The 24,579-nt window shown below is 47.5% G+C and overlaps 1 protein-coding gene across 1 annotated transcript in view; it reads right to left on the bottom strand.

The window, feature by feature from the left end:
- CSMD2 (CUB and Sushi multiple domains 2) overlaps positions 1-24,579 on the bottom strand; it is a 597,382-nt gene that overhangs the window by 41,079 nt on the left and 531,724 nt on the right. Inside the window, exons 47-53 of the mRNA XM_066375796.1 lie at positions 23,589-23,777; positions 20,356-20,502; positions 17,537-17,725; positions 12,488-12,673; positions 11,385-11,579; positions 9,570-9,743; positions 8,087-8,260 (exon numbers count right to left, since the gene is read on the bottom strand). Coding sequence (XP_066231893.1) covers positions 8,087-8,260; positions 9,570-9,743; positions 11,385-11,579; positions 12,488-12,673; positions 17,537-17,725; positions 20,356-20,502; positions 23,589-23,777 — 1,254 coding nt within the window. The remainder of the gene's footprint in view (positions 1-8,086; positions 8,261-9,569; positions 9,744-11,384; positions 11,580-12,487; positions 12,674-17,536; positions 17,726-20,355; positions 20,503-23,588; positions 23,778-24,579) is intronic.

Raw genomic sequence — 24,579 nt, forward strand, 5'->3', positions numbered from 1 at the left:
GCTATAGAAATGTTTACCTGAAACCTATGTACTCTTATTGATCAATGTCACACTGCTAAATTTAATTTTCTAAATAAAATAAAATTTTTAAAAAAGAATAACATCCCTGACTCAGTAGAGAGAACTGGGCAGAGTGGAGACACGCTGTGGGTGGACTGCAGCCTGGCATAGTGGGACAAGAATGGGCCGCGGAGGCCAGCAGACCAGCATTTACAAGTCAGCTCTGCCATTTCCTTGCTTTGGACAATTTACTCTGAGCCTCAGTCCCTGTATCTGTAAACTAAGGATTTCAATATGCATTAACACTGCTTTGAAAATAGATGCATACGTTTACATTTCATTCAATATTACTGAGTGCCTTCTTTGTGCTGGGCACTCTGCTATGTGCTGATGATAATCAAGGAGGAATATGATACGGTCCCTGACCTCGGGGAGCTCCCTGCGCCGTCCAGTACAGGAGCAGACAGGGAAGCAGACTGTTACAATACAGTGGGCTGGTCCTGAGACAGAGCCAGTGCAGAGGAAGGGCATCTACCCTCCACACCGGAGTGCGTGGGTTACCAGAGGGTGTGGCATGCCATCTGAGCTCAATCTCAAGGATGAGAAGACTATGCCAAGTCAATGAGATGGTGGAAGAGTGGAGACCTTCATGGGGGTCCATGAACCCACTGAAATGATATGTGAAGTATTGGTTGTCCACAGTCAGCTCGGGAGAGGAGCCACTGTTCTCATCAGATTCACAAAGGGTCAGGACCCCTCTCCCTAGGTTAAAAACCACTCATATACAGTGAGAGGCGAGAGCCGAGGAGTAAACTTTTGGGAGTACCACCTTTGGAAGGGCAGATCAAGAAATATCAGACACCCCAGGTAGGTCTGTTTCCCTGGAGAGCCCAGGCTGCAAAGGGGAGGGAGAAATATCACCAGGAAGGAAAACGGGTCCTCATGAGACTTGAGCACTTAACTGGGGCTAGAGCACATGGGCCACTAGACCTGAGTGTCGTGAGGGTAGAGATTATGACATATGCAACTCATCTTTATCCACAACACTTAACGGCCTGCTTTGCACACAGTAGGTGCTACAGAAATGTTTATCAAATATGGTTGTATAGGCTGAGGGAAATTAATAGAAAGGGGGCCAGCGGCACAGGGGAGAGAGTTAAAAACAGACTAAGGTCACTAAGGAGCAGGAGGAAGGAAGACCCAGAGACTCAGTGGGGGGCAGAGCTTTGGACCTGGACAGAGACTCTTCTGCAGAGGGGAGAGGGAAGGGGCAGGATGCAGACAAGGACAGGTGTGTGCGTGGGGAAGCGGAAGGGGACAGAGTTACTGTCTGATGGCTTCTATTATTTCTGCACAACAGAAATTCAGATTACATAATTGGTTACTAATTACTGGGGTTTATACACATTCTTTTCTTCTTTAAAAAATTTTTTAATTTAAGTGAGAGGAGGGGAAATATACTCCTTCATGTGCCCCAACCGGGAGCCATTTGGAGAGCTCTGTCTAGGGCCGATGATGCTCTGCCCATCTGGGGCCCAGGCTCCAACCGAGCTATTTTTAGCACTTGAGGCAGAGGCTCCCACAGCCATCCTCAGCGCCTGGAGCTGATGTGCTCGAATCAGTTAAGCCATGGCTACAGGGGCTGGGGGTGGAGGAAGGGTGTAGAAGCAGATGGTCCCTTCTCCTGTGTGCCCTGACTGGGAATTGAACCCGGGACTTCCACATGCTGGGTTGACGCTCTACCACTGAGCCATCAAGCCAGGGCCTATATGCATTATTTCATTTAATCCCTACCACCCAGTGAGGTAGGCCCCACCATTGTCCTCAGGGGAAAACAGAATTTCAAAGGAATCAGACTTGTTCAAGGGACATTGTTTCCAAGTGGTCCACCTGAGTTTTGAAACCAGCTTCTCATCCAGGCCAAATTTTAACTATTCACTTTAGTTACTTGCTGAGAATATACGTGGAGGAGATGGAGTATGGGTCTTCAGAAAGAAGTGAAATTGTAAAAAAGCTGTGTGGGAATGGGCAAGAGAGCTAACTCAGGGAAGGTAGAAGGATTGCTGGGAAGCTTTGATAATGGTTGCTATGGGAAACCTTGCGTTTATATGTGATGACAGCTAACACGGTGCCTACCACAGAGTAATACTTATAAATATCTCTTCTTTTACTTTTTCCTGCCTGTTCCATATTTCCATGCTCCAGGAGAGAATGCGGCTTGAGACCCAAGATCCTAGAATCCATGATGTGACAGGTGGTAGTGGCATGACCACCATCATCACCATCATTGTCATCGTTACAACAAGAGCAACATTGGCTTGACATCTGTATCAGGCACTGTTCTCATAATTTTATTTTATCTTTTTACTGTTCTGACCATTTTATATGTATTCATTTATTTAATCCCCATACTACTCTTTGAGGTATCTGCATTTTAGAGACGAGAAGACTGAGACCCTGTGAGGTAAACTAACTAATCTAAACTCATAGAGCCATATGACATTTAGTGATAGATCTGGGTTTGAACCCAGGCAATCTAGGTCGAGGGTCCACCTGTCTAAATATAAATACTTTACTATGCAGACTTGTATGGACCAGGTCTAAAATATCTTTAGGTCTGGCAGATACTTAATTCTAGACTCCAACATTTCCCATTCTTTATAATCCAATCTATCCCCAGACATTCTGTGCCAATATCCTGAAGGCATTTGAATTATCCTCTCCTGGATGAAACCAAATATATTTTCTTTATACACATCTGGAAGATAAACTGAATATAGATGGCTCTTGCTTTTGGTAAACATAATACTTTAGAAGCTATTAAGACCTATTTTCCTGGATTACTTATTAAGTCTCATTATCTTATTGCTCCATCTCATACAAAAAAGCCAAAAAGAAGAAAAAGAATTAAAAACAAAGAACTGGCCTTATAAAAAAAAAATAGGAACAAAACCCTGCACTTTCCACAAAGGCTTACTTTAGGGAGCATTAAAAAGTGAAGAATTTTTCAAATTACTTCCAGGCAGCTGAGAATAATGGTGGTCACCTAAATAAAAAAAAATGCAGATTAACAAGAAGAACAAATAAAACTGTAGAAAGCCTGGGCCTGCAGCAGAGCTGGAAGATAGAGAACGCCATAAACTTTAAATTACGCGTAAGGAGAAAAGTAAACACTAAACCCCGGCAGAACGATTTCTCACGCTTCTGCCGCTAGCCTTTGTGGGGAGCGAGACTGCGTGGGAAGAAGAGAGCAGCAGGGGAAGGCCGAATATTGATCTAAAATCACTGCTAGAAAGAGAACATTCATCTTTTTTTTTTTTATGTTTATTTTTTATTGATTTTAGAGAGAGGAAGGGAGAGAATGTGAGAGAGACAAGAACATCAATCTGTTCCTGTGTGTGCCCTGGCTGGGGATCAAACCAACAACTTCTGTGCTTTGGGATGATGCTCTAACCAACCAAGCTATCCGGCTAGGGCAAGAGAGAATGTTCATCTTAAATGTGAACGTGCTGAAGAAGGATGCCAGTATGTCTGGATGCACTGACTACAGGAAAGGGACATAAAAGTATGTGTGGTTGTCCTCATTGCTTCTAGAAGAAAAGAAAGGTAAAGGAAGGAAGGGAAGGGAAGGGAAGGGAAGGGAAGGGAAGGGAAGGGAAGGAAAGGAAAGGAAAGGAAGCCTGGCGTGTAGAAGTCTGTCCGATTCCAGCCAGGGCACACAGGAGAAGCGCTGATCTGCTTCTCCACCCCTCCCCCTCTCCTTCCTCTCTATCTCTCTCTTCCCCTCCCGCAGCCAAGGCTCCATTGGAGCAAAGTTGGCCTGGGCATTGAGGACAGGTCCATGGCCTTCGCCTCAGGTGCTAGAATGGCTCCGGCCACAACAGAGTAATACCCCAGATGGGTAGAGCATTGCCCCCTGGTGGGCCAGCTGGGTGGATCCCAGTCAGGTGCATGCGGGAGTCTGTCTGACTGCCTCCATGCTTTTAACTTCAAAAAAATACAACCCCCCCCGAACCCCCCCAAATATGTATTTGTCCAGTTTATCCCACAGCACTTGTTGCAGATACTGTTGCTACTCCAGTCTATGCTTTTGCCTCCTTTGTCATGTATTAGTTGACCATATAAACGAAGGGTTATTTCTGGGCTCTCTATTCTGTTCCATTGACCTATGTGACTGTTTTTGTGCCAGTATCATACTGTTTTGACTATTATAGTTTTGTAATATAGTTTGAGATCAGTAAGTATGATACTTTCAACTTTGTTCTTCTTTCTCAACATTGTTTTGGCTAGTTGGGGTCTTCTGTGGTTTCATATTCATTTTAGGTTCATTTGTTGTAGTTACGAGAAGACCGCAATTCCTATTTTGATAGGAATTGCATTGAGATATGGAAGCAATCTAGGTGTCCACTGGTAGACAAATTGAAAAATAAGATGCCGTATATAAATACCATGCAATATTACATAGCAATAAAAAAGAATGAAATCTTGCTATTTGCGATAACATGAATGGTCCTAGAGGGCATTATGCTAAATGAAATAAGTCAGTCAGAGAAAGACAAGTATTGTATGGTTTCACTTATATGTGAAATCTAAAAACAAATAAACAAACAAAAAAAAGCAAGCAAAACAAAAAAACAGACTCATGGAAACAGAGACCAAAGGTATGGTTATCAGGAGGGAGGAGGGTACGGGTGAGATGGGAAAGGGGAATGTAGTCAATAATGTTGTGATAAATTCACACAGTGACAGATGATTACTAGAATTAGTGGAGTGATCATACTGTAAAGTGTAAAAGTGTCGATTCACTACACTGTACACTTGAAACTAGTATAACAACTATGTTTAAATGAAAAACAAATTCAAAACAGAACAATTCTCATTGCTACTCTGACAGAAGGAGGTACTCCTGTAAACCATTCTAAAGCCACCTAATGAATAGAAAACATCAGCCTAAATCTATACAAAGCTATGATAAAAAGAAAGTAAAAAAGGAATCAAAACATCTCAGCTGATGAAAATCTCCTCATCAGAAACAAAGCCCATGAAACAGAAGAAAACTGCAACAAGATGCTAAACTGAATTAAATATTAACACATAAGCATTTGGAGATATGAAAAACAATCTTGAGAATCAGAAGATAAAAACTAAAACAAGACATGGACAAATGTGAAAAGAGAATTGATGACGTGCAGGAAAGAATGGAAGAAAAAGACAAAATTATCTCAGAAATAAAGACTAAATTGTAAGAGTTAGAATATCATCAAATGGCAATTTACCAAGAAGTATTGAAGAAAATCAGGCAAACAACCAAGGGAGTTAAAATAAGATAAAATAAAGAAGTAACAATGATCAGAGACAAAGAGGCTAAAGTAGAAGACAGGCAAAAAAGATTCAACATACATGCAATTGGAGTTGATTTAGAAGGAAAACAAAACAGTGGGCTTACGTTAGTGCATAATTAAAAAAAATGTTTCAGAAATAGGACTTGAATCTACATATTCAAAGGTCCACAGTATACCTGAGGAAACTGTCTGAACAGTCAATTCAGGCATATCCTGGTAAAAATATTAAACAATCTTCAAACTTATAAGAATATAATTCAATTAATATTTGAATTTTTCAGAGTAACATAAAGCAAAATAATGATGAAAGATCATTTAAATACATATATATATATATATATTTTTTTTTTTATGACAGAGACAGAGAAATAGATAGGAACAGACAGGAAGGGAGAGAGAGGAGAAGCATCAAGTCTTTGTTGTAGCTCCTTAGTTATTCATTGATTGCTTTCTCATATGTGCCTTGACCAGGGGCTACAGCAGGGTGAGTGACCCCTTGCTCAAGCCAGTGACCTTGGGCTCTAGTCAGTAACCTTGAGCTTCAAGCCAGTGACCATGGGGTCATGTCTATGATCACACACTCAAGCCAGTGGCCCTGTGCTCAAGCTGGTAAGCCTGTGCTCAAGCCAGATGAGCCCGTGCTCAAGCCTGTGACCTTGGGGTTTTAATTTTTGTTAAGTTTTAGAGAGGAGAGAGAGAGAGAGAGAGAGAAGGGGGAGGGAGGAGCAGGAAGCATCAACTCCCATATGTGCCTTGACCAGGCAAGCCCAGGGTTTTGAACCGGCGACCTCAGCATTTCCAGGTCGACGCTTTATCCACTGCGCCACCACAGGTCAGGCAACCTTGGGGTTTTGAATTGGGTCCTCTGCATCCCAGTCCAACGCTACATCCACTGTGCCACCACTTGGTCAGGTGGAAGAGCATTTTTAAGAAAGCCAAAGAAACACATAGTGGCCAAGGATTTTATATACAATCCAGCTATCCTTCAAGTTTTAAGGTTCAAATGAACAGTTTTCAACATGCAAGAACTTGGGGAACATTATACAAAATAGGCATTATTGAGGAATCTACCAGAGACTGAACTTGCTTGACCCAACAAAAATTGAGCAGTATTGGTGAGCTTTACATGTATTTAATGCCAGATGTAAGAGTAGAATGATATTATATAAACACTATAATAAATATTTTATGTTCTGACAAAGTAGAAATAATGCAACTAGAAATGGAAGGAGAAAGGAATGAGGAAAGGAAAGCAGAACAGGCTCATTGACTGCTGGAGAGTCAACAGGTGAAAGTCAAAGAACACTATTAAAAATTGATAAACTAGATAATAAATAGCTAAAAAAGAAAACAAGGGGAGAGCTAATGGCATTAAAATGTTACAAGAACAAAGTGTGGTTCGTGATGTTAAAAATGAAAGTAAGGATTGTAAGCCTAATACCGGGCGCAGTACAATCCATGTCAAAAAATATTAAAAGTGGACCCTGGCAGGTTGGCTCAGTGGTAGAACATCAGCCTGGTATGTGGATGTCCTGGGTTCAATTCCCCATCAGGGCACACAGGAGAAGCACCCATCTGCTTCTTCACTCCTCCCCTTCTCACTTCTCTCTCTCTCTCGCTCTCTCTCTTTTCTTCTCCCCTCCTGCAGCCATGGTTTGATTACAGCAAGTTGGCCCTGGGCACTGAGGATGGCTCCATGGCCTCTGCCTCAGGCACTAACATGGCTCCGGTTGCAACAGAGCAAAGGCCCCAGATGGGTAGAGCATTGCTCCCTAGTGGGCATGCCGGTGGATCCCAGTAGGGGTGTATGTGGGAGTCTATCTCTGTCTCCCCTCCTCTCACTAAAAATAAAAAATATATATATATTAAAAGTGACAGGGAAGATAGATTTAAAGGCTTAAGCCACAATCTACAATGTAAATATAATAGTTATGAATATCTATGCACCAAATAACACAGCAACTACCTTTATGTAGCGGAAGCTACAGGAAATAGAAGAAAACAGAAGCACACTAATAATAGAAAACTTTAAAACACACCTCTCAGAACAAAACAGGTCAAGTAGACAAAAAAATAAATATACAACACAGAAGGCATGAGCAACATACTCAATAAGGCACATCTCATGACTATATATAGAACTTCACACCCTAATACGCTTTCTTCTTAATTGCACATGGAACACTCATAACAACTGATCAAACATTAGGTCACAAAAAGAGTATCAGTAAATTCTATGAAGTATATTATGTACAATGCAATAAAATTAGAAATAAATGACAAAATAAAAATTAAAAAGGTCTTTCTCCTGGAATTAAAAGAAATCTTCTATTTAAGAAGTTCTGAGTAAAAGGGGAAATTAATACCAAAACTGCATAATTTCTGATAAATGATAAAACATGAATTATTATAACCTATGAGATACATTTAGAATAGTGATCAGAAGAAATTTCATAGTTCTAAACAATTATATCCATTGATGGTCATAATCAATAAAAATGAGTGAAAATAAGCGAATTAAATTTCCAACTCCACAAATAGGAAATTGACAGAAAAGTTAACCAAAAGAAATTACGGGAAGGAAGTAATCAAGGTGAAAGCAATATTTAGTGATATGCAGAAAACTATAATTACATCTTTGAAAAAAGCATGCAAAATCCGCTCGCGAACCAAATCAAGGGAGCACGGGAGAAAGTCCATGTTGCCTCTGAGCCATGACTAGGGAGAGTGGATAACATACTTACGCACACAGAAAGGGGTCTTGCCCGACCAGTGGTGATCCTGCTGGCAGATGCGCACGGACATGCCGATCAGGCGGAAGCCGGCGTTGCACTGATACACCACGCTGCCCCGGTAGCTGTAGTTCTCCCCATTGATGTGTCCGTTGACAATGGGCTCAGGGGTCCCGCAGTGTCCGGCTTCGATAGGGGGACGGGAAAGAATGCAAATCAGAAAAGGAGCTGGGGCTGGCTTGTTCAGGGTAAGGGGAGATAGGGACAGTGGGGAAAAGGACCAAGTGTCCAACCACCCCCTGTTTTCCCACCTCCCCCGGAGAGCAGCCATCCAGGAGTGACTTCAGGGAATCCTAGACGTGACAGAAATGGTGTTGACGACTTGGCAACACCAAATCCCAGGGTTGCATCTTACACGGCCATCCATCTCTGACCTTTAGCTTCTGTGTCGACATGCAGGTGAGAAATTACCACTGTTACCTCCTTGCACCCACCCCTCCTTACCCCACATTTTCTCACCAACCAGCATTTACTGAGCATCTATCATATGGAGGGCACAGTGGGAGGCAGTCAAAGCCTCCAGGTGCTGAGAATAATCACGTATAAACAGGTGGTCTGGCTAAATTCATCCTTCCTTCTCCTTGAGTGGCAAGGCACACACACAACGTCAACTCAGGTGAGTGATTTTTATTAAACGGGGGGTGGGCAGAGCATATTCCTAGCAAACGGCTCTGTGGGAACTCAACAGGGGCCTGAGACAGTGGGAGGGCAGCCCTGTTCAGTCTGGCACCGACCACCCAATCCATGCTGGTAGGTCTGTGTCCTTGGGGTCTTCCTTTGTACTTGAGGGATCCAAGAAAGGAGTGAGAGGAGAGAGAACCTTCATATCTAAGGGTCAGGCGGGGCATGGATTAACCATGGGGAAAGAATAACTTTGCTCTTTGTGAGCCAGGCTTTTTAAAAAAATGAATTTGTCATAGCTTATTTTCTATACTATATACATATTATTATATGGATAGGCATAATATATACATTCTATGTATAATATATAGTATAAGCAAGTGACAAAAAGTAAATTTGCATATTATATATTATATGTAAAATTCATATATATGCAGAATTTGCTAATATAGAGTCTAAAAGATATTTTAGGGGTGTCACAGGGAAGGGTGTCACCCCTTCCCTGAAGGTAGAGACTGGGGCTTCAGCCATCATTCAAGGGCCAGTAAGAAGGGGCTGTCTTTCTGATCAGAATGAGAACCCCTCAAAGGTTTGTCTCATCAGACCTGAAGTTGTTCTCATTATTTCAGGTGCCCCAAGAGAAGCGAGTTGAAGGTTTTAGTTATGGCAGACGCCCAGCTGCTGGTGTTCGAGTTGAGCATTTTAGGAGAGTAGGTAAAAGGATACTGTTTTAAGATTGGGACTCCACTCTGGAAAGATCTCGCCTGCCCTGAGGAGGGAACCCGGGCAGGACAGGCTTGGGGAGGCCACTCACCAAGACAGCGGACCTCAGAGCCACTCCAGAGCCCGTTGGCCATGCACTCCCGCACCCTGGAGCCCACCAGCGTGTATCCGGAATTGCAGGAGAAGATGGCAGTTGCCCCGTAGACGGACAGTGTTCCGATGCGGTGCCCATTGGGTGGGATGGGGAGATCTCCACAGGAGATGACTAAAAAGATAACAAAACACTCAGTAAGCCAGGCTCAAGAGGAGGGACAGGTGCTGCTTCTGATCTGCAAGAAATATGACAAAAATAGGATCTGTTTAACCTTCCTCTCTCGGGACCAGAATATGGGTTGTGACAGTGACTTGTGTGATGTCACAGTGGAACAGTGACTCTCAACTGGAGGTGTTGCTCAAAGCCCCTGAGGAGTTTCAAAAATGTCCAGGCTGCACTCTGGAGCCATGACTCACGTCTCTGGTTCAGGCAGGTGCATTTAAAAAAAAGTCAGGTGGTTCAGATGTGCACCCCTAGTTAGGAACCACCAGCCTAGAGACGTGGTAGTTCAGTGCTATCTATGCTCCTTGGTGTTCTGGGCAGACACTGCCAAGCGATTTCCTTGTCATTTCTGCTGAGCACAGCAGCGGCCTTGCACTCCTGGACAGAGCACTGCAGATGGCCACCGGCTGACACCCGGGGTGAGGTCCAGTAGCCAAGGCTTCAGTGAACTGTGAGCCCCTTCACTGTAATGAGCAGGTTCGCACTCGTGACTGCTACCCGGCCACAGACGGGGCTGTATTCCACTGTGGAGTCTGCACCTGGCTGACGAGACGACGGTGTCTTGGATCACAGGTACTGGGAAGGCGCCCCTCCTCCCAGTCTCAACCTTCCCACAGCTCACTGACAAGCTGTCTTCTACCTCTTTACAAACACTTCCTTTATCACATCCTTATTGACCAGGTCAGTGTGATGAGTCTCTCTTACGGGAGTGGACGCTGCGGTGAGCCACTCAAGACCCCGTTTAGGACAAAAGGATTTTCTTCCTCAGCTGCTGGCCCGAGAACCCTCAGCTGCCAGCCTTCTTCGGGTGGCCTTGGTTGAAGGACCCTCCCACCTAAAGACGTGCTCTCTTCCTGGGGTGGCCTGCACCCTACGCTTGGTCAGTGTGGTGGTATAAAGGCCCTTCGAGCCAACCTGTGACCATTCTGAAGGGCCATTCCAGCTTCGGAGCTCTCTGCGGGGTCGGCTGAGGCCTTGACTGCGCCGGCATCAGAGCCCAACTCCTCCACCTTCCCAGTCCCGTTTCCTCCCCTCCCTTCCCTTCCACAGGGAATGACCCTAGCAGCGCTCCCTATTAAACTCTGCCTTAGAGTGGCTCCTCAGGGACCCTGAATTTTGAAAGGACCTTGAAGAACCAAGGAGAAACGACTTAATGGAGAAGGAGAGGCAGACACACCCGGGTGGCCTGCCCCTCGGGCTATTGTGTTCTCCTGCACATCCCCCTTTACAGGTCTTGTCACCCCCCCCTTCTCACTGCGTCCTTAGCAGTCTGCCTCCTCAGTAGACTATAATAAGCTCTTGGTGGGCAGGAACCACAAACTACTATTTTCATACCTCTCTACTGCCTGGCAAGAAGGTTGGAATAAATGAATGGGTGGATGCTCACCTGGACAAAGGTAGCTTTTTAAATGAGGTGACAAGGTGATAAGAAGTAATTCCTTAAAGTAGTAAGCGTCTCCCCAGGTGTGTGTTACAAAAGAGGCACACTGCAATCCCAGGTGCCACCCCTCTCATCCCCTCCCCACGGAGGAGACAGTTCAGGTGGGAGGCGCTGCGCCAAACGTGCCCACCCTCCCCTCCTGGGCTTACTTTGGCAGGTGGGCAGAGAGTCCCCGAGGCTCCACTTGCCGTTGGCCTGACAGCGGATGACCCTCTGGCCAGTGTAGTAGTAGCCAGGGTCGCAGATGAGCATCAGCTGGGCCTGGAACTGGTACTGCGTCTCAAAGATGAGCCTCCATCGGCCGTGCTCCACACCGATGTTGCTGACGTCGGGACAGGTCACAGCTGGGTAGACAAGGAGCAGCCAGGAGGATTAATTAACTAATTATGGTAGAGTCCAGAGCTGGGGACTGACAGACAGTCACGATGAACCCGAGAGTCTTCCGTCCCCAGGCTGGTTTGGTAATGAGTGAAGTGGGCTGGGGGGCGACGTGGCCAACTGGAAGGGGCGGACCCGCACCCCACCAAAAAGGGGTGGGGTACCAGCCACGCGCATTGTCGGACGTGAGGCTGTGAAACTATTTGGTCAGAACTTCATTCTCCAGAAAAGCTAGAAATACGGACTTTTATATAAAATTACCTGATTTTTAAAATGTTGGAAAGCAATTAAGAATTTTTATAAATCAGAATGTAGGTCCAACAAACGAAGAACATAGAAAAACACAACACTGTGTATTTTCAGATGGGACATGGCCCGCTAGGCTGCCAGTGTGTGGCTCTGGCCTTCACGGTGAACTCTACTTCTCTCACTTTAGAGTTGTGTGATCAAAGGATGTTTTTGTTTTGTTTCTTTTCATCTAAAGGAAGTGGAGCAGGTCATTCCTAAGTTCTCTGACACTTTATGGAAATACCGTGGTTTTTGCTCCATAAGACGCACTTTTTTCCCCTCCCAAAAGTGGAGGGAAAAATGCCCGTGTGTCTTATGGAGTGAAAAGTATGATATTTTATTTCATGTTTTAACACATCATTTGGTTCAGAATATTTTTTTTCCCTCATTTTCCTCCTTAAAACCTGTAGGTGTGTCTTATGGTCAGGTGCATCTTCTGGAGCGAAAAATACAGTAACTCCCTGCATCCCCAGCCTCTGTGTACCTGCTTTTTCCATCCCTGGGTGTTTAGCTCACCCCCAGCAGGAATCTCTGCAGCTACTCACCCAGCCCCTCCTGCACCCGCCTCCACTGCCCAAGGACTCACGGACACACTGGGGAGGGACGTTCTGGTTGCTCCACAGGCCTGTCTGCAGACACTCTGCTGTGGCCTCGGCACCTGCCTGGAGGTGGTAGCCTTCACTGCAGCTGTACACAGCTTTGGTCCCCACTGTGTACTCCTTGCCAAACACCATTCCATTCTTAGGAGCCTCCGGAAGCCCACAGGAAAGAGCTGGTGAAGGGAAAAAACGTCATGAGCGTGTCAGCTGCAAGAGGGTGTTCATATTTTTTTTATCTTTCCTCTCCCCCGATACCCTCATAAAATTATAGTAAGGACTAATAAAAGGAAAAATCTTGTTAACAAAAAAAAAATAATAATGAGGATCACCAGCAGAGGAGAGTTAAAAAAAAAAGAAAAGCTTTGAAAGACAAGATGTAGAGAGAAGTATGTTGATGGATGAAATGGGGCCAAGAAGCTGTAGACCAAAATAAGTCCACGGCAGAAAGCTGTGGGGTGAGACCAGTGCTCCGCCCCTTCCCACAAACACAGGCGAGAGGGGGTCAGGCATGTGTTCTCCAAACTAAATAGAGAGGGTGCTCTTTCCCATTTGAGGGAAAAACAAAAACAAAAACAGAAAACAAAACAAAACCCCCCCAAAAAAAACTCCCCGGAGAAAACCAAGGTCGCTGAGGTGTGAGCTGGCATCCCAGAATAAAGCTCTTGGAGACGCAGGCTGTGAGGGCGCTCACAGCCTACAGGCTGCTCTTCTGCTCGCTGCTGCCCCACGCTCAGCCCAACCCCTTATTCACAGGGGAGACCCAGCGGGCAAAGGTATCAGCGTAACAACAGCAAAGCTAACTCACACCTGCTATCTGAAAAAAAATCAACCTAGCTTTGACTTTAAAATAAGAATAATCAAAAACCACTATACATATGAGGAAGAAAGAAAGACAGCTTCAGAAAAGACATACAGATAAGATGAAAAACAGGGAAAGAAAGTCTCCTTTAGGAGAAAGAGCTAATGCAGGAAACTGAAGGTATGTCATCTTGAAATGTCTGATGCGTAGCATATCAAGAAAATCAAGGTGACGTACTCATAAAATGGGAACAGAGTGCTTTGGAGAAAGAAAACATAAAAGGAGAACAAAAAGGAGCTCTTTTTAATTTGTAAAAAATATGATTGCCACAAGAAGCATTCAATAGAAGGGTTGGAGGTTAAAATGAAAAGGGAATTTCCAAAAATCTAGACCAAAAAGACAAAGATGGAAAATGATTACCAAGGAGTGGGAGCACTGAGGATCAACCCAGGAGGTCAATGTCGACTGGGTTAGGGTTTCAGAAGGAGGGAACAGAGCAAGTGGACGGAACAAAACTGTCACGAACGAAACTTCCCCAGAGCCGGAGAGACACAAATCTCCAGACTGAAAGGCAGCCAAAGGGATGGAAAGAGAACCATCCTTAGATTCACCATCATGTAATTTCAGAAGACCAAAGACACAGAAATTCCTCTAAGTTACGAGAGAGAGAGAGAGAGAGAGAGACAGACAGACACACACACGACACCCCTGTGAAGGAATGAGAATCAGACTGGCATCAGACTTCCCATCAGCAACAATGGATGTTTGAAGAGGATAGAACAATGCCTTTAATTTTCTGAAGGAAATGATTTGTAACCTCAAATTTTATCTAGTTGACCTACCCAGCGTGAACGAGGGCAAAAATAATGATATTTTCAGACATTTAAAGACTCACACAGTTGGTCTCTCACGATCCCTTTCTGAGGAATTCCCTTAAGGCTATATATACTCCATCAAAAAGAGCACAAAACCCAAGAAAGGGCAAGATATGAGATCTAAACAACAGCAGCACAAACTCAGGAGTGTGAAGACAAGAACTCAAGGTGCCAGCCCAGGAGAGAAAGGGGAGCAGCAGCAAGGCCCGGGTCATTACTTTATAAGGAGCAGCGTCGACACTATGTTTATTGGAGGAACATACATTACTTAGGGAAGGGTAGCCTGTGTGGTCTTTGAAATAAGTTAAAACTTGCCCTTGCTTGCCCTTTGATAGTTCAGGAGCTCGTAGGGATGTGATGCCAATCAGGGCGCCCCCCCCCCTGTGGCTCAGACCCCCCTCACTCAGAGAAGCTCCAAGCACAGGAAAGACCCATTCATACCGGCTCACGAGGATGCGTGGTGCTACTACAATTTCCACAACCAAGAAGAGGAACAGGGCTAGGACTCCAACATGATAATGTTAGGGAGAAGGCTGGACTGTCCAGAGGGAGAGGGGTTAAGATCCGAGATGCAAAAAGGGTGCCAAGACTGGACGTGGGACCAAAAGAGGAGGATCAGGAACAGAAGGAATGAGGACACAAGGGAGCACCCGAATATGATGCTCTTTTAATGCCTGAACAGCAGGGCTCCGAGCTCCTTCAGTGGTACCAGGTTAGCTAAACCGTCCTATCTGATCAGCTGTTTTTGCTTCCTTAAACCCTTTGGGAAGAAATACTTGGCTCCTAATGAGATTTTACATGAGGAGTCAACCTGGAGGTGGCAGGGGGGGAAGGGGGAAGGACGTGGGCAGCAGCCACTTCTCACTGCCCCCCCCCCCCGCCCCTGCCTGGTCCTTCTCTTGTGGGTAACTAAGAAGACAAAAGATAACTTCCCAGCCTGAGAGACTAAAAGCCTGTCTGCCGATCTCCATATTAAACATAGTCCTCCAAAGCTTGGGTAAGAGGGACACTTCCTGTGGATCTGAGAGGAGGGGAGAGAATTACAAGGGATTTATAGAAACTTGCAGTGGAGTGATATCCCCGAGGGAAAGAATGCATAGTGAGAGGACAGTCTGGGGAAGGAGAGAGAAAGCATTAGCGAACTCAGACTCTAAACGGGATTTATTTGTTAGTGGCAAAGTCATGGTTTGGAAGCAGCTATGGGGATCTGAAGCAATGAATGAATACCAGGGCTCTTCTGGCCCTGGCTCTGGGGAAATGGGGGGCTAACATCCTCTAAGTGAAAGGACCATAGCTCTTCTGTTCTCACAGTCTCGGTGGAGGGAAGAAGGGAAGAAAGCCTTCTGGGTATTGACCAAGGGTGTGAGCTTGTTGGCTATGGGACCAGGAATCCAGAGAGCACAGAGGGTATGGCGGGGAGGGAGGCCATCAGAGGGAGACTTGGGTAGGGGTGAGGGGAGAAAAAGCAGTCTAGAGGGACTTAATTCGGGGAAGTGACAAAAGACAAAGAAGAAGAGAGGCACTGGTGGTTTCAATAGGTGCTCTGGAGAAAAAGAAGACATCTGGGTTAATAGAGGCAGAGATATGAATATCAAAGCCAAATGACATTTGCCACTCATGGACAGTCCGTTCTCCATGACCTTGGCTTGGGGCATCTCAAAGAACAGTTGTTTTTGTCCTTTGACAAAGCTCAGGCACAGGTGGTGGGGGTTAGAGGTGACGGACGGCATGAAAAAGTATGGCGCCGCGCTGGGGACTGAAGGACAAGCACAGGAAACATCCACGTGATTTCCTGTTTCAGCACGTGTAACTGGCAAGACTCGTCTCCTGTTTTAATGCACTAGTACACAATGTTGAGAATGTGGAAGAAAAGACAACTTTCAGGAGGGCAGTAAGTATCAAAAGCTGTCGATTTTGTACAGGTTATCATTCAACAATCTCATTTTGGGGAATTTATTTATTTATTTGACAGAGATAGAGTCAAAGAGAGCGACAGATAGGGACAGACAGACAGGAAGGGAGAGAGATGAGAAGCATCAATTCTTCATTGCAGTTCCTTAGTTGTTCATTGACTGCTTTCTCACATGTGCCTTGACCGGGGGGCGGGGGGGCTACAGCAGAGTGAGTGACCCCTTACTCAAGTCAGCATCCTTGGGCTTAAGCTAGAGTCTATGGGGTTATGTCTATGATCCCATGCTCAAGCCAGCGACCCACGCTTAAGCTGGTGAGCTTGTGCTCAAGTCGGATGAGCCCGCGCTCAAGCCACAACCTCAGCGTTTTGAACCTGGGTCCTCTGTGTCCCAGTCCAATGTTCTAGCCACTGTACCACCACCTGGTCAGGCTTGTTTTGGGGAATTTATTTTAAGAAATAAATATGAATGCTCATAACAATGGAATTATAAATATATTTTAATAGCAGCACTGTTTACAGTAGCAAATAATGTAGCAATTCAAATGAACAACAATAGGATAAGACTTAAATAAATGACAGTTTTCCCCACAATGCTATGCCACCACCGAAAATAATGATGAGGAAGTGTATTTAAAGACAGGATAGGTATAAACACTGAGAGTTCTGGATATTGACGATGCCATTTTTGTAAACAATACATAAAAGGCTAAAGGAAATGTGCTCAAGTGTGAACAGTGGTGATGGGATCGTAGGTCATTTTCATTTCTTATTTTTCTTCTTTGTCAGATTACTAGTCTGAAGGGATATTACTTTAGGGAAAAACAATCCCATAAATTATCCTAGGCAATGTATGCAAACTGCCTGGCACCCATCACAGGATGGCTCGCTGGTCACTGAGTATGGTGACGGTCGCTGTCCACCCTGGTTCCTTCCGCTCCACTTCCCCACTGACCTGGCGCCTCCGCCAGCCCGAATGGCTTTGCATGTCTTGTGATCTCCCTCAGTCCTGTGCTTTTACCAGTGCTCCTGCTGTTGCCTAGAATGTTTTCCCCACCAGTGCCTGGCCCCAAACCCGCTGGCTATCTGAGCCCGAGTCCAGGCATGCTTCTTCCGGAAAGCCCTCCTTCGCCGAGCAGAAGGAGATAGGCCCCTTCTTACCCCTGAGTTCAACACCACGTGTGTGTTCCCGGTACAGCACTGCCTCCCTCCATCACTGTGCGTGTATATGGCTAATATCCATCTCTCTCATCGCCCTGAATGTATGAGGTCGTGTTTTATGCATATGTCTATCCACAGGGCTAAAGATATGTGGATCTTTATATGCTTCTTGAAAGAAAGAATTAATTATCAGTGAGGAAACCCCTCCTTTGGAAGTGGTTGGTCCTGGGACAAACCTAAGATGTGAGTGGGATCTGAGCCACCGGTTACCCCCTTCCCACCCGCTTCTCACCTTGACAAAGAGGAATGGCCTCACTCCACAGGTAGTAGCCCTGGGGGTGCCGGGTACAAATGGCCATGCTGTGTCCCACCAAGCGGTAGCCGGCATTGCAGCCGAAGTGGATGGAGCCTCCAGGCTGGGTGCTGGTCTGGCCCAGAAGGAAGCCGTGGAGCGGAGCCCTGGGCAGGCTGCAGTAGGGAGCTGAACAAGAAGATGAGGTCAGGGGACCGTGCTCAAGCGGACAGATGGACAGAAATGCTCCTTCCTGTGTGCCCTGCCCCCATCCTCCCCCCATTTCCTTGTCTCTGCCCGGCCAGGCCCACTGCTAGGCAGGAAGGTCGGAGCGGTTGAGACTGAAAGCTGGCCAGACAGGTTAGGAAAGCCAAAGGAAAGGAAGCATCGTGAAGCACCAGGCCCCTCTGTGGCCTTAGCCGCATAGCCAAGTTCAGGCTCTCAAATCCCTCCAGTAACCAAGGAGACACAGAAAACAGCACCAATGGAGTCAGTCCGGGCTGCACTCAGTCCTGTCTCTGACCTTTCCAGGCCTGTGTGTGACTCGGCCTAATTCCTGGCGCCCAGTCCGCTCCAGTCTCTGTGCCTGTCTGTTGGAATTGGTAACCTTTACTGCATATATTTTTTGGACCACTGAAATAGAATCATGTTGTCAAACATGATTCTATTTCAGTGGTCCAAAAAATATATGCAGCCCAGCCCAGCCCAGCCTAGCGCACTCAGTGCTCAATAAATAGTCCTTCTCTTTCCTCCTGCCCTGTGGAGGGGGGAGGGAGAGGGGGCTGTGGCCATCCAGGGCGGAGAACCCACAGCCCTCATTCCCCCTCCATGTATGGCTTTAATGTATTCGCTTCTTCAGCAAATGGGTACAGAGTGTCTGTTACGTGCTTGGTCCTGTCTGATGTGCTGGGAACACAACAGTGAAGAAACAGACAAAAGTCCAGCCGCAGAGAGCTTGCAATAAACAATCCTGCCAAGGGGCCCCCCGGGAAGGTCTGTGAGACCGGGAAGGAAGGGTGAGCAAAGGAACGTGCAGAGTGCGCCCCTCGGTTTCCCTGAGAGTCCCTGGTTGGGCCTCCTAGGCGGGCACGGGTGGAATGAGGGTGCCAGGTCCTGGCTGCGCCCCCCCCCCCCCACGGTGAGGTCCTGCGCCCTTCTGCTGGTGAGATGTGCTCTAACTGCCCGCCCTTCCCAGCCAGATGTGTGTCCTACCTCCCGCTTTGCCACCTGCATCCTGGGTGCATTATATTGATGCGTCTACCTCCGTCAAGAACAAGGCTCTCGGTAATAAAATAAGACGTAATCACAGTGATAGAGGCGTTTGCAAATTACACCAAGTCTACTGTATTTTAATTAAGTGCTAATTGCTTCACCCCGTGATTAATTCATTTTCTACGTGGCATATGCATTGTAATTACAACTGACTCATTACCCCCAAACATGTGGTTAGTCTTTAAAGACATCGTGGAAAAAAGGCAACTCCTTAATGGCTTTCAGTCCCTAGTTTAGCAACCAGCACGAGGAGATGCTACTCAACAGCTCTGCTACCCTCACGTGCGAGCAGCTGCTAGGAAGTCAGCCTGACTCTCCCTGAGAGGAGCCTGCAGGTTTCTTTTCCATTAGGAGGAAAGTAAGGCCTGGAGGGGTTAAGGTGACTTGTCTAATAATCATGTAGCTAGTTAGTGACACAGCTAATCAATGACCCTGGGGGTCATGGTGCCACCTTCTCCCTTGTGTATATGGGGGAAAGGAATTTAGGGTCAACTTTGCAGAGGAAATGGCTCAACGAGGAAAGACCCTTTTCCTCGCAGGCCCCCCCCAGGCTTCATCTGGCTTGCTGGCCCCTCAAGTCCCACCCCTGAGTCCCTTAGGACTTCCAGCGGCCCACTACGTTTGGGCTGGCCTTCCGAGTAGGTGGCCCAGGGGGAGAGGTGGAGTAAGACAAGTGGTACCTCAGGCAGGCTACAATCTGACATCCTTTCTAACCAATATTCTTTAAACATTTGTCCAACGCTGGTTTGGAACACGGGCCCAACACCGGCAGGGGAAGCGTGCCGCGGGGACCCGGTGCTTGGGGGGCGCTGCCGTGGTCACCAGCAGTTCCTCCGTGCCTCCGAGGTACAAAGCCCAGCCAGCAGTTCACGGGGCCACTCCCCCTCACGCTGGGGACCCGGCAGCTCATCACGTTTTCTTCCCAATCACGGGCAGTAATCCCCAGGATGGGCGTTCAGATAAACTCCGTTTCCTCTGTCTCCCCACACTCCCCGGGGTATGTCCGTGCTCCCTGCGGATTGGATCGCTGCCCTGCGGGGCTGTCCGACTGCCCGGCTTTGCTCTGACTCTGCCCAGGAGAAACGGCTTACTGAGCAGAAAAGAGGCTCCCGGACTGAAGCTAGAGCCCTTCGATGGGCTGCCTGCCTCACACTTGCCAATCGGAGACCTCCGTCTTAGGGTTTTTCAGTTTTAAGGAAGTTTTATTAACATTCCCGCAGGGCTAAGGAGGGGATCACCTTTCAGCATTACTAGATCATATACACGTAATAAGGTTAGTCAAAGACACAAGCCGGCAGTGTGCACAGAAGAGAGGGAAGAGGCGAAAAGTGGGGCAAGAACTAGCAAAGGGGGAGGTGGGAAAATGTCAAGGACGCTTGTGCAGTGAAAGGCAGAGAGCCTTGGAAGAGGAGAAGGTAGCCCGGTCCCACAGAGCGGCTCCGCCATGGACGAAGACGTCGCCCAGGGCTTGTGTGGGTGTCTGGGGTGAGAAACCTAGGGGGCTCGCGGGCTTTGGCCCTTTTCGTGGGTCCTTGGGCTTGACTCACCTGAATACCGAATCTTAAAGCCCTTCCGGTTGTAAGCGTGGTCCGACGACCAGCGCAGGTACACGGAGCTGCTCGTGCTGGTGACAATCAGGGGAGCCGAGTAATTCCCACTGAGAGCTTTCAGCAGAGGACTCTGTCCCGAGGGCCCTGGGACGGGAGGACAGGACACACAAGGTTACAAGCTATCACAGCCACCCAAGATGTTCGACTCGATCCCTTTAACGTAACCGCCCCCTGCCTTCCCCCTCCTCGGGGTGGTTGGTAACCAGGTGAGAGTCAGCACACTCGTTTGTCCTTCCACACCTCTCTCTGTGTCCACGGGTTCTGCTCTAGTGGCTCCCCCCACCCCCCGACCTCTAATGCGGGGCTCCCAGAAGCCACTGCCAATGCACAGCAGTTGAGATGATATCTATTTGCCATCTTGGGACTTGCCCAAGGTCCAGCAGCTGGTTAACGGAAGACTGGTTTTCAACCTGGGAACTTCTTCCACCTTGCTACCCTACTTCTCCTGTGTGTGCTGAAAACAGCTCAGTGTCTGCCATAGAGAAACAGTCTTTATGGTTGAACGTGTCACAATAACGCTAGAGGAAAACGTCCAGTCTCAATGTCATAAGTAACATAGTTCCCCACTTTCCTTTCTAAGGCGCTTCCAGAAAGGCTCCCCGCCCTTCTTTTTTCCCACCTTCCATGCCTGGGAGGTGCACCTGGGAGGGGGGGGGGCTGGTTCAAGGAGGCAGAGTATAAAGCCCATAATCTGAAACACAGGATTGACCTCCCCGGAAAGAGCCCCCGAGTGATGGTCTAATGCGCTGCTGAAACAGCTCTCGGAAGCTTGTCAGAAGTAAGGGACCACATTAAACACAGGAGAGCCGTCAGAACTGCTGGGATGAACCACGAAGGAAGAGGGGGAGAGGCTCAGGGAAGCGGCACGCCAGGGGAGGGGGACTGCGTCAGACCACAGCGCCCACTGGCTGACCCTGTTCCTCAGGAGGACCCGCCAGGGGAGGGGGACTGCGTCAGACCACAGCGCCCACTGGCTGACCGCGTTCCTCAGGAGGACCCGCCAGGGGAGGGGGACTGCGTCAGACCACAGCGCCCACTGGCTGACCGTGTTCCTCAGGAGGACCCGCCAGGGGAGGGGGACTGCGTCAGACCACAGCGCCCACTGGCTGACCCTGTTCCTCAGGAGGACCCGCCAGGGGAGGGGGACTGCGTCAGACCACAGCGCCCACTGGCTGACCGCGTTCCTCAGGAGGACCTGGAGGACACACCAGGTCCTGAAGCAACAAGGGACGCCCTGGTGAGGGTGACCACCGGCATCGCTGACAGCCCGAGGGATGGCTGTCCTCTGCAGGCCACGAGTGATGGGAGGAGGTGCTGTCACAGAACCTGGCTTCCTAGTCTTGATGGGGGTGAGAAGATTCTAGAATGCAGAGGCCAGGTGGAAGCACTTAACAGTCAGAAGCAAGGTTGGCATAATGACCAAAGGGGAAAGTAAGGGTTAAAATGGCAGCTGGGAGGGCCTGACCTGCAGGATCCACAGAGATGGCTCACAGAACATGGTAGCCTTAAGGGCAGGTGAACGGATAGCCGAAATAAATGAATATATGAACAAAACAAATCATGAAGGCCCTGGCCTACTGGCTCACTGGTAGAGTGTTGGCCCAGTGTGTGGATGCCCTGGGTTCAATTCCCAGCCAGGGCACACAGGAGAAGCACCCATCTGCTTCTCCACCCTCCCCCTCTCGCTTCTCTCTCTCTCTATCTCTCTCTCCTCCTCCCCTCCTGCAGCTCCATTAGGATGGCTCCATGGCCTCTGCCTCAGGCTCTAGGAATGGCTCTGGTTGCAATGGAGCAATGTTCCAGATGGAAGGAGTGTCACCCCCTAGTGGGCTTGCAGGGTAGATCCTGATTGGGGCGCATGTGGGAATCTGTCTCTGCCTCCCTTCCTCTCACTAAAAAAAGAAAAAAAAAACCCAACCCCAAACCCAGATCATGAATATATGATCAAAAGTGTGAGGAAAGCTAATCCCAGTGGAAAGCTCCAATCTCCCAATTTGGAGACTGAAGCCAGCATTTGTTTCTTACGACAGAACACTTTGGGTGAAGGAGAGGCTGGGTGCCCATGGGGAAAAGAAATAACCCTATAAAACAACATTAATCGTATAAACTAGTGATTCCTTGAGTTCTTACCCAAAAAAGACTGCCACTATTTACTCAGGTAACTGACTATTGGAGAAAAGGGAATGTCAAGATACTTTGAAGACTTCCAGATACTGAGTTTGAATGAAAAGCTGATACTTGGGGACCCAAAGCACTATCATGGCTCCTCTGCTAGAGCAGGGCGGGGGGAGAGGTTCTGAGGGTGGGGGTTGGTAATAAATGGGAGTCCTGGCCCAGGTCCATCTCAGCAAGTAGCAGCCTCAAATGCAGTAGCTGTTCCAGATGTACTGTCTTCATTAGAGCAGATTAACATAGCCTTGGTTACATGGGATGTAGTTATTGATCTAGTAATGCTCTTCCACACCCATCAGAAAGAAGGATCATAGGCAATTTGCATTCATATGCAATAGACAAAAGTACGCACTCATGGTCTTGCCTCAGAGCTATGTTAATTCTCCTGCTTTCTGACATAATACAGCATGAAGAGAAGTGGACCATCTGGACATCCTGCAGAATAGAACATATCGGCTCTCTATATTGATGACACTGTATTAATCAGACCTGATGAGCCAGAAGGGACAATTAGTGCAGATGTCTTTGCAAGACACACGTGGTCTAGAGAGGGTAAGAGATAAATCCTACAAAGTTTCAGGTGAACTTTTTCAGGCCCAGGGATCCAGGGCATGCTGAGACATTACCTTCACATCAAAGAGCAAGTTACAGCACCGTTTCCCTTCAACCACCAAGAGACAAACAAGCATGACGCTTGGTGGGCTTCTTTGGGGGGTTTGCAGGTAGCATATTCTTCCCTTGGTGGTACTGCTATGACCCATTCACTGACTGACATTCAGGATTCTAGCTGTGAGTGGAGGATAGATTAAGCAAGGGATCTGCAGCAGGTTCAGGCCATACAACCCACCAGCTCCCACGGTGTTGGGGTTTCTGTGGTAGAGAGGACATCACGCGGAGCCTCTGGAAAGCTCTAACTGGGAGGTTGCGGCACGGACTTCTAGGGTTCCAAAGCAAGCCCGTGCCATCTGCAGTGGGGCGTGATACAGTGTTTGACTCACCATCAAAGATCTCAAACTCATCATACTGCTTCTCACTGAGAAAGTACTCCACTGTAATGGAGATGTTATATTCGGGCTCCACTCGCACCAGCCAAGAGCAGGTCTGGAACTGGGGGTAGCTCCCGGGGTAGCTCTGACTCAGGATCACTCCTGTGGAATCTGTCAGGAGCTCATTCGTTGGGCAGTGCACTTGGAGAAAGAAAGAGAAACACCAGGTTCATGAGCTGGAGAAGGAACTAGACCAACACACGTGCTTTGCCCCGGGCCGAAGACAACTACTGAAGAGCCAGTATTTGTGCACATTCCAACAAGACATCGACACCCATCACTGTGCTGCTTCATGGCACAGGTGACCGCAGATTCTGTGTCGGTGTTACCGCATTGCTGAGACTCAGACGTGGCCAGCTGGAGCAAAGCAAGGAGGTTCTGGAACAGGACGAAGGCTGAAGTTCACTTTTATTGGGGGCTGGTTGTTTTGGTGGTGGGTGGGACAGCTAAACTGAAATAAAGAGCTACTGAATTTCTCGATTCATATCGGGGCAGCCTAATTCTGGGGTGTATGGGTCTTCTCTTCCTCACTAATGACCCACATTGCAGTTTATCCTTATTCTTGCTTTCCAAGAGGTAGGGGAGAAGGTTATTAAATATTTCTTGGTAGCAATAGTACTAAAAACAGTGGCAGTACTAATAATTATAATAGCCAACACTGAGCAGCCACTATGTGCAAGTGAGTAGAGAGTATTGTTTTTGCTCTCAGCTGGGATGAATTCGTGAAGTGAATTCATCTTCCATCAAGGCACTCCGCTGGAAGGAAGACAATGATGGCCTCTCAGTTGCCTAGTTCAGGACACAGGACCCTGAACACATTGGTACGCCAGTAGGGCAAGGTTGGTGTGTGAACACATCCCTTCCCAGGGCCCCAGAACTTCCTCCTTCCAATCATCAGTATGCCATTTCCAGGGAATGCCAGTTAGACAAAAAGAAAACAGAA

This window comes from Saccopteryx leptura, chromosome 3 (genome assembly GCF_036850995.1).
Source record: "Saccopteryx leptura isolate mSacLep1 chromosome 3, mSacLep1_pri_phased_curated, whole genome shotgun sequence".
In the NCBI taxonomy this organism is placed as follows: domain Eukaryota; kingdom Metazoa; phylum Chordata; class Mammalia; order Chiroptera; family Emballonuridae; genus Saccopteryx; species Saccopteryx leptura.